Source organism: Syngnathoides biaculeatus, chromosome 7 (genome assembly GCF_019802595.1).
Source record: "Syngnathoides biaculeatus isolate LvHL_M chromosome 7, ASM1980259v1, whole genome shotgun sequence".
Lineage (NCBI taxonomy): Eukaryota > Metazoa > Chordata > Actinopteri > Syngnathiformes > Syngnathidae > Syngnathoides > Syngnathoides biaculeatus.
In genome coordinates, this window is record NC_084646.1 from 13,342,646 (window position 1) to 13,369,631 (window position 26,986).

The following is a 26,986-nucleotide window of genomic DNA, read 5'->3' on the forward strand; positions in this document are numbered from 1 at the left end:
TCTAACTGAATGTCAACCTGGAATTAAACTTTGCAACAAAAATGATTTCTGCATCAAGAATTGGTGTAATAATAATAATAAATACAAGGGTTGATGCTAAAGTTAGAGTGAAGCAACTAAAAAAAATCAGTTATGCCATTTTGAGAAGCCATGTGAGAAGATTAAAAAAAAAATCTAATTTCCATCCAAATGAGTTAAAAATAGTGTAATGTAGTTATTCATACTAAATGTATATTTCTATTTTTGAGTGGATAAGTCTACATACATTTTTACACACCAGGGTTTTGATATAAAAATTTGAGCCAGAACTTAGAATAGTTATACTAAAACTATGAATTTACATATTAAGCTAAGTATGGTAAATATTAAGTACTGTACATTAAATGTAATTTGGTAGTAACTTCAGTGGCAAAATGTAGGTGTAAACCAGGCTTCCAATATCATACAATTAAGGCATTTTACTTCCTGCGCAATTTTTTTTTTGCATATATGATTAGTTGAATCCAAAACTGCACAAGTGCCCCTTTCTCTTTTTTTTTTTTTTTTTTTTTTGTCAATGAACCAGCTGAACCGAGGGGGTGTTTTTCTTCTCCCCTGCTTCAACAAAGCAGAATGCGTCGCTTGTGTAACTCCTACGAGCGAGCGCCACATTCTTTGCATTTCCCGGGCAAGAGGCACAAGACAAGCACATGCTTTTCTTCTTTGTTGCAACGCAGCACAATGTCACACTCTAGTGTGATGATGACACGATGGCTACACGACAATCTTGTCACCCAAAAAAAAAAAAAGTGACATTTCACCTAAAAGACATCATCATCCCAAGCAAAAAACGTGCATGCAATACACATGATCATTTATAACATGGTTTATTGGCATTTTATTTTTAAATACACAATTTAGAAAGTAGAAAGCCGTACCAATGCAATTAGTCATTTTGTTGTAAAACTATTTACAAGATAAAAGTATTTTCAAGTCTTCTTTACAGTCGTCGGTCCACAAAGAGGTGACATGAAAACATGGGGAAGGTGTCTTAAGTGAAAGGCAACCAGTGTGATACTAAACTTGCACGTCAGTGAACATCTCTTCATACGTTGTGTTTTCCCCAAAAACTCAGAGACAACCGAACCAAGCCAATGTGGAAATCTTCCCCCTTTGTGGAAGTCATGAACCACGTTCTTCCCCTCCTCACGTTTTCACGTACAAAACACGACAAGAAACGCAGCCAAAATCATCTTTGGAATCCGTAGGTGGTGCGACGGGTTCGCAGGGTCATACTTTTTGGGAGTTTCCTTCTTTGCGCCCTAGGCCTTCTTCATCTTGCCCATGGGAGCGCTGCCGTTTTCGTGGTGTGCCGTGCCATTGCTCGTGCAGTGTTTAAGGCCGTTCTCGCGGTGCTTGCCGTTTGCGTACACTGTGGGGGCAGAGGCGGCGGGTGTGGTGCCGTTCTGGCACGCCTTGATGTCCTGCTTGGGCAGCCGCTTGCCCTTGACGTAGGCCTGCACCCAGAAGTTGGAGAACAGCACAAAGAAGAAGGTGCCGTACATCCAGACCATGTGGATGATCATGGGGAACTGGTAGTCGCAGCTGTCCATGAAGTAATACTGAGTCACGTGAAGGGATACCAGGACAAACTGGATCTGTCGGTGGGGGAGAGGGGCCGAAGCAATAAGGATAAATGAGGAGAAAAAGGGGAAAAAGAATGACAAAAGAGAAATTTAATAAAGAATCACAGAAGAAATGAGAAAAAAAAAAAAAAGTGCTTAAGGAGTGTACATACAAGCTGAATGGCCGTCATGTACTTCTTCCACCACAGGAACTTCTGGAAGCGAGGTCCGGCCGCAGCAAGGAAGTAGTAAAAGTACATCACCACGTGGACGGAAGAATTCACCATAGCGTGGAAGGATCCCATTCCACCTGAAGTCACAGCCGCACGTCATATAATGCAGGGTTTTCCACGAACTTGGTTCCGCCAAGGCAAATTTCACAAAAACAAAAATGTAAAATGTTCTCGCGATATCGCACTTCACGCATTGTAGCAGTCGTCGTGCATCTGTTCAATTAGCAAAATCGCCGCTATAACAAGGAAATGCACCAATCATGTTTTGTCAGGGTTAGCAGGTTTTTACATTGTGAATACTGTACAGTATCCATGTTAAAATGCACTGAGTGTAAATATATATAAATGAACATTTGAGCAGTCTCCTGGGATTTTCACTCCTGGACAAATATATGATCAAAGTGGACCAGCGCTAAAAAAAAATAAAATAAAAATTAAAAATTACAGTTGGTGACTTTGCCGCACACCAAGTGAGCACAAGGGACTGATTCAGATGCTCCCTCCAAAATAGAATGAATGTACTTATTTTCCATTGAACCACGAAAACATGGCGGGATTGTCAAGAAAGAAGCGTCTGGCCTCAGAGGAAATTATTTTAAAAAGGAGAGAGCGGATATTTTGAGAGGTTGTTGGTTGATTGATCGATCAACCTATTCATGGACTGAAGCCATGGCTTTCAGCTGTACCAAGTAATGAAACCAGTAGTACTTTTCATACATAAAATTTTCGACTAAGACGACGGATAAATGTGACCTCTGTTATGCGCATGATGATTCATCACTGAGTCAAACTACCCCAGTGGAGCAGGAACTATGAGTGAGGACTTCCCCCTCCCCCATTAAGACCTGGTGACTGGTACCAGTCCCAAATATCTTGATATAATGCCGCTTTCAACCCGTACACCCGTTGATCTTTCACAGCACTTTGTGGGGGACAATGCACTGATACTGACGGTCAACATCAGATTTAGTCAGAAATGGATCCTCCGTGTCCACTTTATGGACGTTTTATTATTTAACATCTTTGCACAATACATTGGGGAGGCAAAGGTCAATTACTTTGCGAGTGGCAAAGTGATGACAGCCGTGAATTTTGAATTTAACATTTTAGCTGATGATTGACTGATGGCCTTGTAGTTGAAGGTTTAAAGGGTAAACATTTAACACTTGCTTCCCGAATCACTATTGGCAAACTCAACTTCTTGCAATTCTTCAAGTACAACAAAGCAAACCATTGTTGAACAAAAACTGATTTGCAGCTATCTGCATATTTTTGTGCTCGCTGTGTTACGCCACATTAGTAAAGGAGCAGCTAGCGTGTGTGTTGAACTTATCAAAATGATCGGAATAATCTTTATTTGCAAAGTACGTCAAAAAAACAAGGAATTTGTCTGATTTCAGAGAAAGGTTTGGATTACTACTGCCAGGCATGGACATTAACAGCAGATCAACGCCAACATGCTTGAAAGAATAGACGCTTCTGATCGGGTAAAGAGATTTATGTTCAATACAACAGTTGGCTGTTTTTTTTTTTTTTTTAAAGAAAAATATTCATCCCCCCCGGAACAAAATGGCTGGACATACCAGGTTGTCATCAGACTATGCTAAACAGTTATCACTTCGCCAGAGTCTCCAGAGACAAAGGTTCTTTGACAAGATAGCAAGGGACTGGTATGCAGGTAGCGCACGCTCACGTCCCCGAGTCCGGCCAAGCTGAGTTCATGTGTACTCACCGGGAGCGTAGCCAACTCCCCACCACCAGGTCCAGGGCATGAAGGAGTGGTGGAAGATGTGTAAGAAAGTGATCTGGCCGCTCTTTTTCCTCAACACGAAGAAGATCTGTCGTAAAAAAGAAATTCTTAAGTACTAACTGCAAACAAAACAGAATTGTGTCTGTCAGTGGGAAAACAAATGTGACACTTACGGTGTCCATGAGCTCAATAATTTTGGAGAACCAGAACAGCCAAGCCACCTCCACCATCTGAAGGAAAAGATAACGGCAGACTTCCATCAGAACCGTGGCTCATAAACGGTCGCAATCACTTACTGGAGGGAATGGGACAGTTCATCGAGATCGTGGTGCAGCGTTATTGATTTCTCTTACGGTACAGTATCGACACGCAAGCGTCAAATATCGATATGGCTGTCCGATCTCAGTACTCTCCTCCATGTCATGTCATCACTGCACATCTGAATGACCAATGAGAACACGTTTCATTATGTACTGTGCAACCCCACTTAACGTTTCACAGTTGGTACCCAATGGGCTTAATTATGTACTGACTAGTTTGATTCTACAAAAAATTAAAAAAGGAGGAACGCCAATTTATTGAACAAGATGTCCAACTATTTTATATCTTGAACAGAAAAAAATGTGGTTATGTAGAGAGTGAATTGTATCTATGAAATGGAAAAAAGCAATTTATTTTATGGGGAATATTTTAAGATTAGTTTTGAAACTAAACTTTTTTTGGAATCATAATTTGTTTACCTATCAATACAGGTACATTTAAACATTGGGTGGGTGGTGTTAATTATTCACGCGAGGGTTTTGACCCTACTGTACTTATGTTGGGTGAATAAATTTTTTTAAAAGTAAATTTGCGAGGGGACTTGCCTCCCAGGCATCAACGATAACGGTGACTCTGGCACAATCGGGACTTAAGTGATATTTGTTATGGCAACAATTTCCATATTGCCACAACAAACCCCAAGAGCTGTCCTTCCAGATCTTTGGTGAGACTGTGCAGAGCAGAGTACAGAATACAGCACACGCAAGCTGAGTAACATGGCAGCTGCATTCCAAGTTATACAAAACACGAAACTGATAACCTTCTGCAGTGAAACCACATGCTGCTTCATCCTGTAGAAAGAAATAGATTGGGCCCGATTCACATCATGCAAAAAACGGGCATGAGCTCAATTGCTTACGCAAATGTGCAGTGTTGCACGGTGTACTAGAAAAGGACCAAGATACCTCGCCGTTGAAATGGTACCACTCGTTTTAAGTGGGTTACTGGTATTTTTTATTTTCGGGCAGGAACTGAGGCAAAGTGTCACTTAGAAAGAAATAGCCACAAGTTTTTGCGCTCATCTGGAGTTTAAGGAAAAAAGGGTGAATTCTGTAAACATTTTGCATATAGCGGCACGGTGGACCAGCTGATAAAGCATTCGCTTCGTAGTTCTGAGGACCCGGGTTCCATCCTGGCACTGCCTGTGTGGAATTTGCATGTTCTCTGGGCACTCCGCTTTCCTCCCACATTCCAAAAAGATGAAACATTAAGTTGACACTCTAAATTGCCCCTCAGTGTGATTGATTGTCTCGATGTGCCCTGCGATTGCCTGGCAACCAGTTCAGGGTGTACCCCGGCTCCTATCCGTTGACAGCTGGGATAGGCTCCACCCCTCCTCACGACCCTCGTGAGGATAAGTGGCAAAAGAAAATGGATGGATTTTGCATACAAAGCAAACAGTCAGTGCAAGACCATATATGCAAAAAAAGGTGACTTTAGCACAGGCAGTCTGATTTTGGAAACCTGAAATGACTTGCAAAGTCTGATTTCACATTTATAAATAGCATGTATGAAATGCAGGCTGAAACTGCCAAGCAAGGTGGTGCAAGCGTAACTGGCAAAAGACCCAAACTAAACATTTTTGAAACTTGAATTTTCCCCCAAAATTACTGCAATATACAATATATCAATTCAGCAAAGAACAAGTGATGCCATCTGACAAACTCCTTTCAACTATGGTTTTCCTTAGCCTGGAGAAGCACACTGACAATCCGTGCTTGCCTTCCACACAGTTTTCTGTCTGTGCTGTCCCACGTTTTATATGAAATGTTACATGGGATGGACACAAAAATCCAACAGCCAGGTAAATTAAACAAAATGTGAAAACTAATTGGCCCTAATTACAACACAACACCCAGTTTTAAATACACCACCACTTTCACACATATTGCCTGATTGAGTCCATCCATCCATCCATCCATCCATTTTCTACCACTACCTGCCTGACTGAGTCAAAAATATTTAGCACCCACTTATTTGTTTTCTTTGTATAACAGATATCAGGCCCCTTAGCCACCATTCCCACCCTCTGCATCTTGAAAAATCCTAAACTTACTCTTAGTGCTTGTGGGCTGTTGGACACATCGATTGCATCACATCGCCAAGTATACGTCGTGGCCCATCCAGACATGAGGAACTACAAAAAAAATAAAATAAAAAAAATTAAAAAAAAAAAAGATTAATATATTGAAATTGCATTCAGAATACACCCTCAATAGGGTTGAGGATGGAGAAACAGACTTACTTCATAGACGATGTATATTGAAAGCACCACTAGCGCAAAGTTATAGACTATCATGGCCTCTTTCAGCTGGAAAGGCTTGCGATTGGCCATGATGAGAGGCCCCAGGTACAGTACGAAAAACAGGTAGCACAGCAAAATTACAGTCATTGGAATGGGACTCTGCATCAGGAAGTGATCCTTCAGCCGAGGATCTGGAGGAAGAATACACAGATTGAAGGATGCTAATTTATTAAGCTTACAAGGGAAAAATAAACGTTATTGGCTAACTTTCAAATATTCATCCATGAATGCTCTAAAGCAGCGGTGCCGAGACTTTTTTTTTTTTAACCAAGATCTACTTTTCAAGCAGCCTTTTCTTGCAAGCTAATGAGGACGGTGGGGCGGAGATGATGATGATGCTCCCAAACCGTTTTAAAGTTAATTTTATGTTCCTTCCTATATTTAAAATACAGAATTAGCTTTTTGGGCAATGTATTGTCTGTGATTTCATCCTGGATCAGGCTGTGCCAAGGTGGAATTTTAAAATGACACCATCTCATCCTGCACTTTCTACTTTGGCTTCAGACCAGACCTTTCCCACTCTGAAAAGAGAAAATCTTGTCTAGTTTCACCACTTTTTCTTCATTATTCACATACACATTCACAGTCATTGCATCTTAAAACAACAGCATTTCTGTTTTAACTTTCTCTATTAATAGAGTGTACATCAACAGTCGTTGTTAGAGAAAGTTCCGTGTACTGCCTAAAAGAAACTAGTGGCTTCTTTTCATTTTTTTACAGTACGAGTGTGAATTGTGCCATTGGATGTAACAACTTATCCCTCAATCATTGAATTACATTGCAAAATGCCACAAACTGAATAGCTGTATGTTATACTTTCCATTTACATTGAATTTTTTTTTTGCGCACAACGTAGAATATCTGCCAAGAGACTGCATCAGTGGTGCAGAATTGCGCAGTTTAGAGGGAACATTGGCTGACTTTTTTTTTTTTTTGGGCACGCGTCCCTTGTTGGACCAAGACTGCCTCGCAATCGACGCATTGAGCACCCCTGCTCTAAAGTCCCATTTTAATGTCAATATAATATGAAGCAGATGAACGCTGCCTCTGCTGGATACAGCCAAGTAGTGCATTCCATTTTGACTGATTTGCTTTAGGATGCGATTCAGCAACATCAGTTTCACACACAACAGAAGCAAAGGTTTAATGCATAATTATGCCCATCCCGACACTGCTGAGCACACACACAAAAATCTTAATCTTCATGTATAGTGTTATTTAAAGGTTGAAAATGGACTGACCAATTCCTGCGACGAGGTAGTCATAGATATCCATGGCATGAGAACCAAACTCCTTAATCTCCTGCAGCATGTTTGCTGCTTTGTTAGCCAGTTAATCTGAAAAAACATAGGGGTGGTGGAGAGACATTTTAACTCAGTCAAATACAGCAAAAAAAAAAAAAAAAAAAAAAAAAACACACTACAGCCTAAAAAAAAAAAAAAAAACCAGAGTTTTTTTGGCTCCATATTACACTTATGTTGCAATGATGGGACAAGTTACTTCCCCATATGTAGAACCTTGTGACATGTCCAACAGTCTGCATCAGTTCACGCCTCATAAAAAAAAAAAAAAAAAAGTGGTTAATCATTACTCAACACCAACTTCCGCAGACATTAGGAAAGTAAACAGTAAGTTTACCAAACTCAAGAATTTCCCATCTTCTAAGATGTGTTGCTATAAAAGGACATCATAAAATGAGTGTCTAAGGAAGGAGCTGTGTTTTGGGAAAATTCCAGATTCAGTCAAACGAAAATATAATTTTACCCCAACAACCCCAATGAATATCCCAGGATGCCTGGCTCCGCTCATGCGACATGGCCTGACATCAGACGAGGAGGGGCAACGGGGGAAGTGGGACGGCATTCCTCGTCCTAAGGCAAGGTGCCACTCCTGGCTGCTTACTCAAAACATATCCCAACACCCAAATTTTGAAATGAAAATATTTAAAGTTCCTGAGCAGACTCAAAGTAATTGTGGCCTTACTCACACAGAATGAGCGCAATTACAAAATATGACAAGCATACACACAGGAATGTTACTAGTACTGTAAACCCTGAAGGCCATGAGGACAAACGGGGCGTGTTCTCTGAAAGTGGAGCCAGAGTGCGCCATTGATGTACAATCAACAATGAACCACCACACAAGAGCAACCCTCCTTGAGCCAATATCATTACGAGATGATACGTTGTCAAGAAGGAACACACACACAAAGGAGGGTTAAGTATTTACTTAAGATAGGATTTTTTTTTTAAAGCGATTTGGAATGAGAAGCTCATGGCAGTCCATTCAGTACAAAGAATTTCTCTAGATTATTGAGCCAAGCATAAGGAAACGTATCCCCACACAAGTACAGCGGCACCTTGACACTTTGAGATACACCAACGTTCAATTCTTTGCTTTGACTTGAGAACAAAATTCGATGTTTGCTGTACTTTCCCGCGACCCTCACGAAGATAAGCAGCTCAGAAAATGGATAGATGAATATTTACTGTACGTATGGCGGCAGTAAACTTAACTTTGCAAACAAGCAGTTTAGCAGATTCTGAATTAAAAAACAAAAAAAGCAAACTTTGCCACTCCCCGTTCAGGTTTACTGTCAAACTAAAACAAATCATTTTTGCCTTAGTCTGATTCATGCAATCCCAAAAGACAATTCAAAAGGCCTTAGCGGGGTTAATGACTATGTCGTGGCTGTATGACCCCTTTAAAAAAAAAACAAAAAAAACCCTACTTGAACAAATTGTAGCGAAACAGATTCGACCAACAGTAATACTCAAAAATCTTACAGTATCTTACTGAGGAAATCGTTTAATTATTGCATTTTGCCGTCTGTATTATACAGCCCAAGTAGTCAAGAACTACACACCAGAAGGAGCACCACCATGGTTGACGAAAGAAATCTTGGCCAAAATTAAAGCCATTAACATTCTATTATGCAATGACACTTTTTATAAATACCAGAATAGAGTGCTATTTTTCCCTTTTTTTTCTTTTAAATTTTTGATCTTTTTTTTTCCTTTGAGTGGGGAAGGATAATTTGAGGTCCACATTTTAATTTTTACAAGCATGGTCAAGGAACAAGAACATGTATTTCAAGCCACCACTTCATGAACCCCCCGTCCCAACAATACATAAATTGACAACACAATTGCCCGTATTTCAGAAAATCTAAGGTGGTACGATCGAAAGTTAAGATACTACTGTACTTAGTTAAAACTGAAGCAGCAATTACCAGTTTTACCCTACAGTGAGCTCAAGATTGTGCGACAAACAATATGTTCCAAACAAAACTGATTCAAAATGAATGAAATCGCCGGTGGCATTAAATGAGAGTCATCGCTTTGCAAAATATTTGCATTTCAAAGTAAGTAGTGGAATAATTCATGAAAAGAAACGATACACAATTTACTTTTTGCACAGTCATTGAGTCAGGGTTTGTCAGAATTGAGCCACAAAACGACCACAATTTGTATTTTTTAGTATTTGTATTTGGACGCCGTACTTCGAATAATCCAAACATCAGGCCCTCCCGATACACAGCACTCTAAGAAACATTTAAATTAGTAAATTGACCACAGTACGCAGTTTTCCTCCCGCTGACTCGTCGAAACTTTAGACAGCAACTTTGTCCGAGCGTTACCGCAATACGGTGATGTGTAGCATGACAACAGATAAGTGACATTTCACAAAACACTGTGGTTATGTCTTTGCGCATTGGTGAGGTACTTGGGCTCGGTGCATTGCATTTAAGGAATTGCACAGTCTGTAATGAGTGCAAACTTCAAGGCCTTGGTCAGAGTTTAAAAAAAAAAAAAAAAAAGGTTAAGCAGTTAAATCAACTGGATGGTCAATTGTCATTTGGTTAGAGAAACACTTGTGAATTTTGGAGTATAAAAGAAATATGAACCTGTAGAAAGTCAGCAAAAAGGAAGGTAGACCCCCTAACTTAACTGAGACTTATGCTGGACCCCCCCACCACCACCAACAGGAGCATGTGATTTGCTCTGTGGTGGAACTTGTTACTTTCGTATCAGTAGGCAGCCTAAATTTGAAGTCAATCTCGCGTCTATTAAAGTTCAAGAATGAGGTCTAAAACGACATGCATGTCACTAGAGACCCAAATGAAGACCTTAGTTCCAGGAAAGTCAAATTAATCTTTTCTCCTTTGAGGCTTGATGAAAATTACACAACTTAGCCACTGACAACTATTTCAAATGTTCTTTTCGCACTTTTCTTCAATATACTAAACTGTACCACCAACTGTCCTCATCTCCATTAATTATAATCTAACACATACACTGACTCATAAGTGAACTGATTTCATCCAGTCATACCTTCTTTTCCTTTCAGCTTGTCCCGATTAGGGGTCGCCACAGCGTGTCATCTTTTTCCATCTAAGCCTATCTCGTGAATCTTCCTCTCTAACAGCCACTGTCCTCATGTTTTCCCTCACAACAGCCATCAACCTTTTCTTTGGTCTTCCTCTCGCTCTTTTGCCTGGTAGCTCCCTCCTCAGCTCCCTTCTACCAATATACTCACTCTCTCGCCTCTGGACATGTCCAAACCATCGAAGTCTGCTCTCTCTAACCTTCTCTCCAAAACATCCAACTTTGGCTGTCCCTCTAATGAGCTCATTTCTAATCCTATCCAACCTGCTCACTCCGAACAAGAACCTCAACATCTTCATTTCTGCCACCTCCAGTTCTGCTTCCTGTTGTTTCTTCAGTGCCACTGTCTCTAATCCGTACATCATGGGCATCCTCACCACTGTTTTATAGACTTTGCCCTTCATCCTAGCGGAGACTCTGTCACAATGCATCCAGTCATAGCTTATACATTAAAACTACTCTTAAACCTTTTCATCTCAAGACCCAAATTAGAAACTTGGTTCCCATGGAGGACCCAAACCTACAAAAATGACTATTGCCATATGAAAACTGGTGGTAAAGAAGATGATTGGCATGAATGTATGACAAACCAGGGTTGAACAATTTTGTTTTTGCGATTGATGTTGAGTTGTTGTGAAATTGATGATTAATCTATAAGGTCATTCATATTTTGCTTTTTCAGTCGTCAACTTGCTATGCGTGGTATCCCCTCCAAACATGCTCAATCCCTTCTCCCACCATCCTTGGCTGCACTGGTCCCACCACCTGACCAGTTTATCCAATCACATTTAGACATTCTGTCAAATCACATTCATGGCCTTCCAGGCAGTCAGAACTTGTAAAACTAATACCAATTTATATACGTGCAGTGTTACTACTCGTTACATTATATAATATACTGTATATCTTAAATACAGGAGGCGGTGCCTAGCAAGTATGCATTGTAGCCAACCTGATGTTGCGCAAGGATTGTTGCAAGGGCTTTAGGAGTGCCGACTGTCTGTGAGACCATAATCGTGTCAGTGATTTGCGATTGTATGAATGAGTCAGGGGTTGGGGGCCAATGTAAAGACAAAGATTGCAAGCCTGCGTGTGGGGGATTGAGGGCTTGGCCGATGATGGAGACTAACTGCTAATTTTCCAAAGGAAGTTATCATTTGACCAGCTTTTTGTCATCCAAACAGTATATTGTTTGGCTTCACTTTTACAGGTAGACAACTGGTCAGTTTGTGGATGCCTGGTGTGCGGTTTTAGATTTTTGTAGGATAGCCTTAGTGAAAGCCTTTTCAAATGGGCTTTCATAGCACTTCTGTGCTTTATTTATATTTGCAGATAAACTAGCATATGGTGCCAGTGACTGCGCTAATGGAAAATTTGATGAATCTACTCATCCGTTCAGCCCCTACTACAAACACACACACAAAAAAAGAGGAAATTGTGTTCTACTTGTAAAACCCAAACAATTTGACTGAATTTCCTTCACTGACAATTTGCAAAGTCAGATATGAATTTCTGTGAATCCTCTAAATCCTGTTTCCATGCTAGTATTGTACTGCACAGATTAAGGCTGCCTGGAAGAACCATGACGTTGCAGAGATGAGCTCAATTACCTCTACTTGATGTCGTTTTGTTCTTCGAAAGCAAATTGAGAGTGAACCCACACTACTTCTTTTGGTTCAAGCCAAGTAGCGCATGCCTCACTTGCATGAAGAGATGATTAACCGGCACAAAGTACTCACAATTCATTGCTAAGAATGACCACCCCTACTGATAATAGGTGACCCTGAACTGATTTGGGGGAGCAACCCCAACTTTGGGAAACACTAAACCAGAAGACAGGACCTTTCCTAATCAGAGATGTGACAAAAAAAAAAGTGTGAAGTCATTTCCGACCCACATGAAACTGCAACCCATGATGAGCTCCTTCAGTCAGTGTCCCAAGCAGAATGACGAACATTGCAGTCGACATTTATTTTAACGAAGCCTTGACAACAAAGTGACCAGTTTACATCAAGTGAAGAAGACAAAGTGCAGTGTTTCCTGTTCAGTCAAAGAATCACAAGGTGGGAAGAGTTAATGATGAACAAACAGAGGTGGAATGAGTGAGTGGAAAAAAATATAACACCCAAAGTACAAACTAAAGGATCGGTTAGGAGTAAAGGGCTAAAATTTAACCACCGACATGGGGGGGGGGGGGGGGGGGGAGAAGACTAGGAGAAACAAAATGAAAATTGAAAAAAAAAACAAAAACAGCACTGCTCAAACACGAGTTTTCGACTTCAAGTGTGTGACTTACCTTGCTTGGGGGGAAAAAAATAAAATAAAAAAAGCAGAATTTCCAGCTTTGGAAAACAAGAGCCAGCGTTGAGAGAATCCTCTGGGAGCCTCTCTCATGGAGAGAAATGTGGAGAGAGTAGAAACTGCACTGCAATGAGAGCGTGTGCGGCACAGACGGAAAGAAGGAGGGAAGGGGGGGGATTCAACCGACAATCGCGACTGGTACAGCAGTCTTCCGAATCTCCACCCTCCCTGACTCACCCCAGTGGATGAATAACTAGCACAGAAACAGAAGGACGGAGCAAATCTTAAAAAAACGATAGCCGGAGAGCGCACGCGAGAGAGAGATGAGGTGCGTGGTGTAAGAGCATGCTAAATTAAACTAACCAGTCTGAGACTACCGCCTGACTTTCAGCTCAACTTCCCCCACCCCTCAACGACTCTCCTGGCCACACCCTACACACACGTATTCACATGGAAACAAGGCTCTCAAGTTGCCCCGTTTGTCCTCTACAGGGTGGGCAGATATTCACATGTAGCAGGAGAGGAATTAATGGCGTCTGTTGTCATGAACGGTGGTGTCCATTGTTCACCCTTTATTGTAGCTTCGCTGTACTGTGCTAAAGTTTAAGGACTGCAAAACAGTAAATAGGTCATTTTTGGGAATTTGACATTCATTATGGTGTGATCTCAGAGGGAAAAGGATGCTGCCACTGACAGCAACATCCAATCTTATTCACACAAATTTTTTTGCTCAAGTAGGCAACAGTCCACCATAATGGACATACGCAACATAGGGAGTCCTTGGTCTACGACAGATCCGTTCCTACAGTAGCGACTTAACTCGAATTTCGACTTAAGCCAGATTCCACCATTAAAGTCAGAATTCATCAAAATACTTTGTATAAAAAAACGAGTACATTGAAAAACAAGATGATGTACTTAGCATTAATGTTGAGGTGAATGGAGAAGAAGGGGAGGTTGTGCTTAGCTGTTGTGAAGGAACCTGGTCCTCAATCCTCTCCATCTCAACAAGTACCAAAGAACCTTGTTTTTGTAATCATTGTATCTGACATAGGAACAGAACCCATAACATGCGCTAAAATACATGGTTTGTCTTTAATAATTGTCACCACAGTTGACCGACTGAAGCATGCAGGTGTTGCTGTCTACCTTTTCCAATCTTTTTATGATCTTGAGCTTCGTTCCCATGGTAATGGATTTTCATTTAGCTGCAGAAGCATTGCTAAAAAGACAGATTTCTTCTTTGGGACCATAATGTCAAAAAAGGTGGGCGAAAAATGCAAAAACACTCCCGGCGCACAAACACAGACAAGCATTAGCCAGACAAAATTGCGGATGGCGACAGGCGTAAAGTTGAAACATCTTAGCTGGAGACCGTCTTAACTCGAGGACAGTTTGTATTCAAATGCAGAGGAACCATCTAAAACTAGCCCAATTGCATGTAAGGTGCAGAGGGACTAGAACTAATAGAGCGACGTAAATAAACCAGACTTTAAGAGGAACATATTTCAAGAAATTGATAAAATTGTATCTTACACAATTTTAACACAGTGGTGCCTTGAGATACTAAGCTCAAGTCACTTCACAATAACATGCAGTGTGGGAAATAGTGAACAACTCATGAAGAGGCCTGAAGCACTGCGTCACTAACCCTAACTAACTACTTAACTACACAAGACAACCACATAACTTTAACTTAGTTAAGTCCACATAGCCTAAATGGTAAAAATTCAAATCATCCCTCCCAAAAAACTGCATACTGTTTAACAAATGGAATCAGAATTGTAACGTCAACTCTTATCCAATGTCCATTTGAACGCAAACTGTAGTAGTTCATGTATACAGACAAGAATGCAACAGAGAAGTGGTTTTCTTTCAGCACCACCCCCCGCGCAGAAAAAAATGTCATCGCCAAAAAATGGTTTAGGAACCACTGCAATAGAGGAAAAGCTTCTTTTTAACCAGGGAAATAAGGACCAGGGCGATCCTACGACGAAAATATTAGTGATGAAATCTGTTTGTATTTGAATAGCTATCATACATCCCACTGGTGGCCAAGGCACAACACAATGAATTAAATTGCATTAAAAGACGCACAAACTGTTCTATTCTTTAGAGTGTGGGGGGGACAATGCCGTAATGGGATGATAGCATTCCCATTCAATGGGGAAAGATTATTAGAGATTAGATTCTTCCGGGTTACAGGATTGGGCACAGAACAAAATTTAATTTGTAGCTCAAGTTACCACTGTAAATCAACATTTGGTTTCAACATTGGTGACCAAGCAAATGCCTAGACTGGATTTAAAAATGGATAGGTGGACTGCAAGAAAAAGTCAGTAGCATTACAATTTTTTGTGCATGTTTTCTAATACCAATATGGTCATTAAAGTCAAGCAAAAACATTGGGCACAAATTAGTTCAATGGTGTATCTGTTCTCCGTGTTTATACATTGCTCTCACTGATCAACTGAAACATTGCCAAAAAAAACAGCTTTATCAGGGAGAAAAAAAAAAAAAAAAAAAAAAAAGTGCGCGCCATCAACTGACCTTCATGTTTACTTAAGTGTTGGCAAGCACAGCTAATGGCACTTAAAAAAAATAAAAAGTTCAACTTTACTCAGAATGAATGCCACAAATACCACCAACCCCCCCCCCCCCCCCCGAGACTTTCTCAGATCAGGATTATCTTTCAAATCTCACTTCACCGCCAAACCCATGTATTGCCCAAATGTGAAACAGTAGTAGTCATGTCATAATTGCCATAGTGTCCTCTTCCAATTTATGACTGTAGAAGAACCTAAAGGGTCACTGTGAGCAACAATGCACCAGGAGATGCAGGAATTTCATTCATAAAGATAATCAGGTGTCACTCAGGCAGATCATTCGCCGAGTGCAAGGGGGGGGGGGGGAAGATGATCAAATGCTCTATATAGTAACTAAAATAATAAAACACTGCTTTCAAGTAAATAAAGCTGGACTTGACAAAAACAAAGTGCAGAAGTGATTTACAAAAGGAGCCCAGACCGACTGGGCTGGTTTGACTTGTCACTCAAGCCCCGTTGGGGTTGGCGGGTGGGTAGATAGGTGATTGAGTGGCAACAGTCCAGTGCCCCTCCTCCAAATACCAAAACGTACCTGACAGAAAAAATACATCATCGTCCTGCGACGCGCCCCCTGACAACACCACTTCAGATATGATTGTCATTTAGCGTCTTAAAAACATCTCTTACATACCTTCCAAAATAACTTCTGACAGTAAAAATTCTTCGACAAGGCTGAATTTAGAGATGCACGCCTTCAGTGCAGTACCATGTTGTGCTGCAACATGCCGAGCAGCACTAAGGTCGACACAAAGAAAGGAAGTGTAATTCAGAACAAGAAGCAGAGAAGGTTCAGTAATAGTCTTTGTTCCCACAGAACCAAGAAACCCTGCCACTAAGTAGACTTGGGAGATTACACCATCGAGATTCGCGATCGTGATAACTTGTCCTTCGATCCCCGATGTTCAGTTGAGTGCGAATTTCCTTGTTCTAACATGATAGGAATGTGCGTTGTCAAATGCAAACCCAAATTGTTCTCCTTCACTTCTGTTTGCAAAGTTGTAGAAGTAACCAAACAGCGCCTCATCAGCTGGGCTGTCCTGTAGCAATCAATACACCCATGAAGTGGTCTTCCCATGGATCCTGCAGCGTCGACGGGAATTGTCAACAACAGTTGTTCGGCCTAGTGACCAAAGTGACGTGGAGCAATCCTATCAACTAGCCAACATTCAAGGTATTTCAGTGCCCTCAAAAATGAACATCAATGTTTATTCATTTAAAGTAGAACCAACCAAGTAGTCATGTGAAAAGTATAAAAATGTAAGCGCAGTGACCACAGCCTGTCACTCACTGCTGTCAGCAAACCGAGCATAAGGAGTTAGTCACTAATAGTGGTGGGGGGGGGGGGGGGGCATTTGTAAAATGGCAAACTTATGAAAATTCCGTATTATTACAGAAGAGGCACATTTAAAGTAGCAGTAATAATAATAACAAAAGGTAAGACTTCATAACGGGAGAATGTTAATGTTTACAATCCAAGGTTTCTTCACTATCCCCGAGGGGACAGTTTGTTTATTTTGTCTTGGATACCTCCAAAAATGCTCAGGATGTTATGTTGAATTTGTGCCACTGTTGAATGAAAACGTTTCTAATAGGTTTTCTATATCTGGTTTGTCTGCTTAGTATGCGAATATGAATGAGGAGCGTTGTTAAGGCGTTAAAATGTTCAAACACCCTCTAGCTTCTTTGGTTTTTGTAACAGATGCTTCAAAACTGGCTATTTAAAGAAGTTTAAAAAGTATTCAAATTTGTGATGATTGAGATTGGACCGTAGGAAAAATTATTTTTTGGGGCGAGATCATTACAGCCCTACCTCTGAGGATTGTTGTATACTCTGTGTTGCTCCTCCATGTGTGGTTAAGTAGCAGTTGTTTGGTTTATAACTACTGTAACGGCTGTACTAATTTTCATTACATATATTTTGTTTTCTATGTAGGCATGGGAGGTAAGGTTTTTAAGTGACTTTCAAAAATGCCAAACTGATTTATAATTTTACTTAAATCTGTGCCAGCAAAGTGCCTCCCACGCCAGTTGTTGGTGCAAGCACTGAGCCTGAAAACTTTTCCACTTGTTGAAAAAGTTGGCTCATTGGGAATGTTTTGGGGAATCACTAAATGGTAGAGGAAAGACATGCAAAACATTTTTACAAAGAGTGGCTGCCAGAGGACGCAGTAGGTTCCTCACTCACTGGAAAACTTCACGTTAAGGCCTTTTTTCTTTAAAAAAAAATATATATATATTTTATTTTTAAACAAAATATTTTCACTCCGTGTCCAGCACATTGTGCCGCCATCTTCATGTCAGTTCTCATTAATTAATGCTCTCATGCATAACAAGATCAAAATTTGTGAAAACACCGGAATATTAGCAGAGATTTTAAATAAACTTGAATTTTGTCACGAACGAGACAGAGTATAAACCAGATGTAGGAAGCAGACACTCAAGCATGGATTTTAAGACGGTTTAATGCCAGGCAGAGGTCATACACGAGAAGGCAGTCAAACAGGGTGACAGTACAAAAATCACAAGGGAAAAGACTTTGTCCCAAAAAAAAAAAAAATAAATAACACGGCTTGTCAAAAATCAGACATGGGAAATCATGAAAACGTAACTGACTTGAAATGGCTCAGTAAAGCTATGAAATGGGATGAGGCAGTGATGCTAGCTAATACTCGTGACCACGCATACATATATGTACACACAACGATCTGCCAACAAGTAGCATGAAAAACAAGGATTAAATACACAACGTAATTAGGGCACACGAGAAAGTGCCACACGGCCACGCTACCGCCGCTGTCAAACACTTGACTGAAATCTATGCTTCAGTAGCAGCGCGCAGTCCACGCACGCACGTGGAGGACCACGCCCCTGACATATTACGCGATGTAAAAATGTTAGGGTCGGCAGGAATATTTAGGGTCGGTCAAGAAATTAGAACCACAAGCTTTTTTTTTTTTTTTTAAATAAACTCCTAAACAACCATCCATGCATGTTGTCCCTGCAAAGGCTGAATTTTTTTTTTTTTTTTTTTTTCCACCTCCCTGTAACATCGTAACAAAAGGCAACTGCACATAAAATTTCCTCTCTGAACATTAGGTGGCCATATTTAATGAAATTAGATAGTTCAGACAAAAACAAGAATCTTGAATAACGTTACATTAAATTATGCAGACTTATTTACATCGACTATTCAGGAAAAGCAGAGAATGTTTGCAGAATAATAAAAAAAAAAAAAAAAAAAAGTGTGCAATGAAATGGACAGCACGCACCTTATTTGGTCCACTGCCACCCTTATCCAGATAAGCAACAAGACAGAATCAGTAAAATTCCAGAGACAAGATGCACTGTAGATGCACTTTTCTGTCCATCGCCTCATCTCAAGTGATAACCTATGACCTTATGTACCAAATGCATCACATCATTGGGTGTGGCGCTAAAGGGTTTTGAGATGCTGCCAAACTAATAATCATTATAATTGCTACACACAAAGCAAAACAACTGAGGTTCAGAACATCAAGAGAGCACCACAAATGCATTAAGGCAGCGAGGAATAACAGGCGTCGATTTTCACACTAGTGCGAGAAGTCGGACATTGATGTCAGGGCTAGTTGTTGCACAAATTTCTGTTTTTGTCCTGCCATGTGAAATACTTAACAGTGTGCTGAACATGGAATGCAGCCAAGTCTAATAAGACATGACACAAAGAAAAGTATCGGTACTTTAGATTGAAAAATGTCAGATTCATGCCAAAGCAACAGGTGGTGCTAGAATGCTTAACCCTGAGGCCATTCTTGCAGATAAGAATCATTTGCACAAAGTCCTGGCTGGGTTAAAATATATATATATATATGAATAGAAGAACAATATTTATAGCTGGGTTACACCTGACAAATAAGGCTGAGGAAAAAAATAAATGAAATTGAATAACAGAATTTCAGTCTCAAAATTAGTTTGCCCAAGTAGGAGTTTGACAAACATGACAGAGGACCATCTATAAGTCATTATTAGACCCTATTACAGGTATAACGTACATATCACATGATGTATGAGTGAGTTAAATTGTTTGTTTTTTTGGTATGGTAATCACTACCACGATAATGCTCATCGCGAATACTAACCGTTTAACAAAGGCTGATTTTGTTGTATCAAATTCTGTAATAAAAATGCATGTTAGTAGTGAAAAGAAAAAAAAGGAAATTTGCAAACTTAATGGTTGGAGTTGTAGATACTTTGTCTTTACTAAGAAAATATTGCCGTTTTGATTGACACTTTCAGAGATGTGTTATTTAACCAAATTTTAATGTGTTGTGTAGAACAGAGAAAAAGACTACTTTGATTTAAATGTACACATCTACACTGTTGCGTAACCAAACAACCACAATAACGAACACATTGTAAAAATTAATACCCATCTGACAATGTCAATCAAAACTGAACATTATCTTTGAACGTTATGCTCACACAGGCAGATCTAACAGATCAAGATCTCGTGGTGGAGTTCATCGTATAATGCATATGTCATAATATTGCAGCTGGTTGGCCTAGGAAAAATTAACAGAAATTAACACATTTGGCTACAAAAGAGACCTTTTACTGTAGAATCTTGGCTATCACACTTTATGCATTTAATGTATAATAGTTAAATTTACAATAAATTCTTTTTAAATAAATATGTTAAGTTTAACCCAAAAAAATGTCCACTAGCAGTACTTTTAAAAGGTTATTTGATAGTCCTTTGACACCGCAAACTTTACCCTGGGCTAAATTGCATAATTACAAACATTCATATTCGTGCAGATACTGCCTCGTGATTAAATTACAATGGAAGAATTCTCCTTCTGTTATGTCTTCGCAGATCTTTTTTTATTTTTTATTTCAGAAAATAAGCAGTGTCAAACAAGGAAAATAAACTGTGTGGTGGGGGGGAAAAAAAAAAAAAAAAAAAAACAAACTTAAAATTCAACACACTGTACACCAAACCTGTTGGAGGAGAAAAACATTAGGTTGCGACCTGAGGCAACCGGGGATGGAGCCAAAGTCAAAATGAGCAGTAACAAGCAGGTGCCATTCTACGCTAGTCGCATATAAATGTTAAAAAAAAAAAAAAAAAAAAAAAAAAAAAACTTGCTCTGCCACTTTCCTCACTTTGAAAGCGAGGGGGGGAAAAAAACTACCTGTTTACCAAACATCCCCAGGTCATACCTCAGCTATGTAGTAAGAGACAACATAGGAAGTACTTGCCCATGATTACTTTACCAAGAGTCATTATAAACCCTTTGCATATAGGGGTTATTTAGGGAATCAAGGTCAATGCCATTTGATGCGTAATCTATAAAAACTCAGTTGTGTAAAACTTCAGTGTTATATCAACTGCCGTGATTGTACAATAAACAGCCATAATAAATACCTTGTTGGTAACAGAAAATGTATAGTGACTACGCATGTGGGCAATACAATAATTAAGCATCAAAACATTGAACCCAAATGCTTCAAATTAGATTTTTTTTAACAGTATTAAGTCTATACAGACAAATGAGAAAGATAAATCATTTCAAAACTTTCTCCATCAATGTTACTTATAACTTGTAGAATTAAATTGTGGAAAAATGGGACGCAGTGTAAAAATGTGGTCGCACAAGCACCCCCCCCCCTTTATAACTGGAATTTGGCTGTGTTCAGAATAAACCAATCACATTCAAACTGGTGTTAAATCAAAGTCAACACTCACATGCCACCATTAAAAAAGCCTCTGATTATTCTCTCCCAAGTTTGGATGTTGTAGTAGACAGGTAGAGCACCAGCATGTTTACACACAACCACGAGTGCTAGCTTGCTAGGCTACGTAAAGTTTTGTTGCCTGCTTGCAAGTCATATTGTATTAAAAGTATGTGAACATACTTCAAGCAAGCCTCACACAAAGTCCTCTGTCCTGAGAACCAGTGACCACCAACACGACCCCCCCATTTTCTTTTTACACTACAGTTGGCGTGACCCATTTGTGTTGTCATCTCCACAGTAACGTGTATGCGAGTTGTCATTTGAGTTAAAGTCCAATGATTGTAATAAAACAGGATGGAGTGGTATCAGAATATGAGATTTTCTTGAAGTAGTCTAATAGTGCAATTGTGAAAGAGGAAATTTGTCTTTTAGTCTGATCTGCACATTACATGTCTATCTGCAGTCTTGTCTTTCCCATACAGTGCACTTTTTTTCTAACTATTGGCCGTCAGATATTTACAGTTTTGTTCAGTTCATACTGCTTCTCGCAAATACTCCTGTCCTATGTCTAGCCTCCACTACCCTTTCCCATAACTTCATCTTCATTTCCTGTTTCCTTCATCAACATGTTCTGCACCAATCACAAGTCTCTGTGTAAAGGATGCTCAGAACTACTTCCTCTAGCTCCTTGCAGAATTTCTCTCGTTCTCCTCTAGGTCAAATCCTACCTGTGGGGCGTAGCCACTAATCATCAATTACACATAACGCCCTCAATTTCAAGTTTCAGCGTCATCACTCAATGTGACACTCTTTTCACCTCCAAGACATTCTTAGCTAACTCTTCCTTTGAACAGGCCCTTACTTTATCCACATCACTAAAATAATTTTAACATTGCCCCTAAACTTCTACCCTTACTGCCTTTCCACCTTTCTCCCTTGAATACACAATATATCTCCTAATGATCTCGTCAACCATCTCCCAAGCTTTTCCAGTCATAGCCCCAACATTCAAAGTTTGTCTGGCCATTTTACAGATGCTAAGTCTGAAATGCTTGAGAATCATTTTGAAAACATACTCTTGTTTACTAATTAATGTAACAAGTCATGAAAATTGAAACATTGCTTCATCTTATGATCAGATTGGTGATTGGTTCTCCCTTTTTTTTATTTTTTTTAAACATACCGATAGGTGATCGGGCCCAAAAATCCTGATTGTGAAAATCCTACTTGTTTCTAATATTGTGATATTTTTTGTTGTAAAAGCTTGAGAAAAATATTTTTCAATGTGGCCTCATTTCCAAACGATCCAGAACGAGAAGCTAACACACAAATACAATTAGGTTTAGAGTATTCAACCAAAGCAAATTGATAATGAACAGGACAATTAGTTTATTAATACAACCCCCTCACCAGTAGACTGGAATGTTGCACGATTAGCATGAAGACAGACATGTTGACACCACCTTTGTTTCATTGCGTCTGGGCGAGGGTGAGTGTATGATAGGCGTGCTGGGGGTGGGGAGTTGAGATCCATACCCCACCCCAACCTTGTTCAGACCAGGGCAACCTGTCATCTTGACTGGTCTCATTCTACCAATGCCATGCCTCCCCGCCCTTCTATCGCCATCTTTCAATGACTCACATTTCTGGAACTTTCCACAGACAAAAATGTACTACTGCATCCTGAATGAATAAGCTCATGCCTGATGGTAGAGAAACTGCCTTTCAGCAGGTGTGAGTCAATAAGCAGGGTACCTCTGACCAATTGTTTGGCGTCAAATCAAAACCCTCTGAATCCGGGGGCGTGGCAACTGAATGTCCAAATTGGATTTTAGGATAAAGCTAAGTGAAACTTCAGCATTAGCTTGATGTGAACTCAAGTGAATAGTTTGCAATTAACAGCAAATACTTAAACTGATCATTGCATTTGAAATTGTAGGATTTTGTTTACATTTTCAAGGACTAATATACTTAACCAGCATCTTTATTCATGTTATGTTTGGGGATTATTTCGTTGCTACACAATACCAAAGGGACTAAGAGAAAGACAAAATTTAAAAGGTTTAAAATCTATTTAAGGTTTTAGCTAAAGAGCTTCTTTATCCTAATTTTTAAAAATAAATAAGCAAAGTCGCTTCTTTTAATTCAAGGTGGAATAAAAAATTAAAATCAGAAAATTGATTTTGCTTACAAAAAGATGTTTGCTTGATTGTGCACCAAGATATTTCCTGTGTAAAATACATGCCATGAAAAAAACATTGCACTAATAGATCCCCACATGACAAATGCCACTTTTTCCACTCGGCACCGTTCTCGAGAATCATGTCATAAATTGCAAAAACACTGACTATATTGAAAACATTAGTCAATATAATAAATGCTAACAACAGTCAAGGAGAATTTGGTCCTGTGAATTTGCTTCTCTGCTCCAGACAATATTTATTAGGGCGGAAAATGCAAGGACAGCAAGAACATGGACAGTGGCAGCGAAGTGGAAACCCTGCAGTACAATACTTCAGTTAGTCTGGTCATTTTCACCATTATTTTTCATGTAGATCCAAAATTATGACAACACAGCAAGAATGACTCTTCCCAATCAGTGAAGTACTAGCATTAGTGATGTCAATTATATGGTTTCAGCTGCTACACAGAACCAAAGCTTGCCAGGTACTGAAAATTAGACCTTTTAGTACATGCTTTTGCCAGTGACATTAGTGACAATCCCCAAGTAAATGAGGTCAAGTGACTGTACAGTTTTCTAGACCAAAAAGGCTCTGTTCCCAAACTGTAAACATATAAAAAAAAATAAAATTAAATTAAAAAAAAGGTACAAAGCCGAGTATACCACACCCGTGAAAATTGTAACCTTGGAAATGAGTAGCGGCAAATACATTTTAAAGACCGTGCGTACTGGACAAGGCAAATGGGATAGCGCAACTAAGCTGGTAGACTTGTTGGATTACGCCAGGCTTTTGGTATGACGGGAACGACGTTCCGCATTACTGCAGTGAGTCATTTTTCCAATTTTGACCAAAGTGAACTTTGATCTAATGAAAGTTCTTAAAAAGCTAATGATTTAACCACATAATTTGCACTTCAGAAAGTTCTTAGTGAAACACGTTTTGGGATTTGTTGCCTAAAAGACTGCTGGACTAGATAAAAAGGTTAGGATACCCCCCCCCCCCCCACATTAAAATAAGACAGTCGAGACAAAGTCATGCGCTTTTTTCTTTAGGCTTCATGTATTGCTCAGTTATTGGACTGGTTTTGGCAGACACTCATAATCGACCAACTGGCTCAGACGCCGGTGCAGAAACGCAATTGTGACATCACTAAACTGTTCCAGGCCAATTGCTGCTAGGGAATTAAAAGGTTACCATATTTAAGTAAAAATGACTTAGTTAAATTGAGATTAATGATTGCTAACAGCTTTGGTTTCCAATTAACTAAAGTGGCTACCAATCTCAAGTCACCAAGGACTCGACTCAACCGGGTAGCACCTGTTTTCACTTTCATTTCAAAGCTCCATTGTACATTTGTTTACACTCCTGTTTAACTGTCAAAAGAGGCTGAGGACTTTTGTCAAAAATGTTGCCTAAAACATAATTAATGATTTGCAAATCCTTTTCAACCTACATTTAACGCTACAAAGACAAGACATTTGATTCAATAGTTTTTTTTTTTTTTTTTTTTATTTTGTTGTAGCAAATATTAAATCATTTTGAAACTGATTCCTGGAACACACTCGAAAGCTTTGCCATTCTTCCTTGTCTTGAGTTGCTCAACAGTCCAGGACTTCCAGCATCATACTTTGGAGTTCATAACACGCAACATGTTTTTAATGGGAGACAGGTCTGGATTGCTTAAAGGAGATCAATTACAAGCACTCTTTTTACTATGGCAATGTTAACATGCAGAATACAGCTTGTTGAAATAACCAGGGACATCCCTGAGAAAGACAGTCCTTGGATGGCAGTAAAGATTGGTCCAAAACCTTTATATGCCTTTTGTGCCATGGCCACTATACCCCCCACTCCCTCAATCACAGGAGTTTGCTTTTGAAATTTGCACTTTCACTTTGCATGGTAGCGTTTTTAAACATGCATTTGTTAGGTGTAACAATGAAACCAGGTTAACTGAACGGATGGTTTTGTGAAATGTTCCTGACCTTACATTGCAATATCCTTGTGATATTGCCCAAAGATAGCATAAAGCAATAAGAGCATTTTTTATTTTGTGTAATCTTAGCAAACAAGTTGGTGAGTGCCCATGCTTATTATAGGCATTTTGATGACAGTTTACTTCAACCACGCTGCAATTTGGCACACTTCCTACTGCACAATCTTACCACCGAGATGTATAAAACGTCTATCAACAAAGTGGTGACCACGATCTAAAGATGAAGACGTTATGTGTATCAATGACTTCTTTGTGATCAGCTACAGGTGCAAAGCTATGACGACGCCAGATGGTCTCAAAGCAAAACGGATGTCATCGACATTCACAACATGATAGCCATAAAGTCACATATGAAGCCATATTTCACAACAGGCAAAACATAAATAAAACGGGGACAAAATAGCAAGTTTGAATTAACCGCGTGGCGCTGCCCTCAAATTGGCAGACCGAAGATGTAATTGCACTCCACTCTGTTAGCGAACATTTAGGAATTTTTTTTCATGGCGTGCTACTCACTTTTTGCAGGGCTGGGAGAGAGACTTGATGAGAGAAAGCCGGCGGAGACTTGTCAAAACGAGACGGCTAACGTGGGCCGACGACGCGTGGGTCAAGTTGACTCCACTTGTTCATTTCCGCATCAATCTTTGCAGCCGAGGTGAGCCAAAGGCTTTAATGGCGCGAAAGAGAGGTGGAGTCAACCTCCCTCTTTTTCTTTCGTCTCACTTTCCGCTCGTCAAGATTCTAGTCGCCTCCTTTACACGTCATCAACTGACAGCTTCCAACCTGCACACTCCAATTTAAACTGTCTTGCATTTTTTTTTTAAATGACTGTCACAATGTCAATAAAACACCCCAATGTGCTTGGTAAAAAAAAATGCTGTCATATTATATATATATATATATATATATATATATATTTTTTTTTTTTTTTTTTTTTTTTTTTTTAAATATCTGGGGCGATTCTCAGTCATCCAGGTTATGGTATTCCCCAAAGGTTGAAAAACGGTCACTTGCATTTTTTTATTTTTCTTGTTTTCCGAACAAGTTAAAAATGGACTTGGACTTTTTTGTCCAGGTATAATCACAAATGTCATAAATGTTATGTACTGTGCCCAATAAATTTGCTTTTACAATAAGTCTACAAGACTACCCACATTGTAAAAATTTTAAATGGTTCATTTCACAATACCCAGGAGGTGTCCAACTCAAGACCCCGGGGTAAGATCCGTCCCACCAAGTCTTTTTATGTGGCCTGCGAAAGCCAAGCATGTGTTTAAAGTTCTCTGATTCTTACAACAACAACAAAATAAAATACTGATACCAACTTTTCAAATTGTGATTTGCAATAAATAATTAACATTTTGATAATGTAAGCATTTTTTAATATAAAATCTTATCAAAGCCATCAACTCCTTGAACTCAAACCACTGAACATAACAATGTAATGTAATATTTTGCAACTGCACTTTTGTGCATTTATTTATTTAGTTATTTTAGCAACATCTGTAGCCTGATGTTTTACCTATTGTTTTTTTTTTTTTTACCCAAGATGTTCTTCGATTTTTACTCCATTTTATTGCA

General features: G+C 39.5%; 1 protein-coding gene across 2 annotated transcripts; it reads right to left on the reverse strand.

Annotated features, from left to right (window-relative positions):
• Positions 1-850: 850 nt before the first annotated feature.
• Positions 851-26,181, reverse strand: elovl1b (ELOVL fatty acid elongase 1b). 2 transcript variants are annotated; one of them, XM_061825359.1, is made up of 8 exons: positions 25,922-26,181; positions 7,455-7,550; positions 6,154-6,344; positions 5,965-6,045; positions 3,761-3,817; positions 3,570-3,675; positions 1,778-1,914; positions 851-1,637 (listed from the first exon to the last, which is right to left on the reverse strand). In XM_061825359.1, exons 2-8 carry the CDS (start codon positions 7,522-7,524, stop codon positions 1,302-1,304), a joined length of 978 nt encoding a protein of 325 aa, XP_061681343.1. In that variant the 5' UTR covers positions 7,525-7,550; positions 25,922-26,181; the 3' UTR covers positions 851-1,301. The 2 variants fall into 2 exon arrangements, with proteins under 2 accessions (XP_061681343.1, XP_061681344.1); XM_061825360.1 differs by lacking the exon at positions 25,922-26,181 and adding an exon at positions 12,898-13,197.
• Positions 26,182-26,986: the final 805 nt, after the last annotated feature.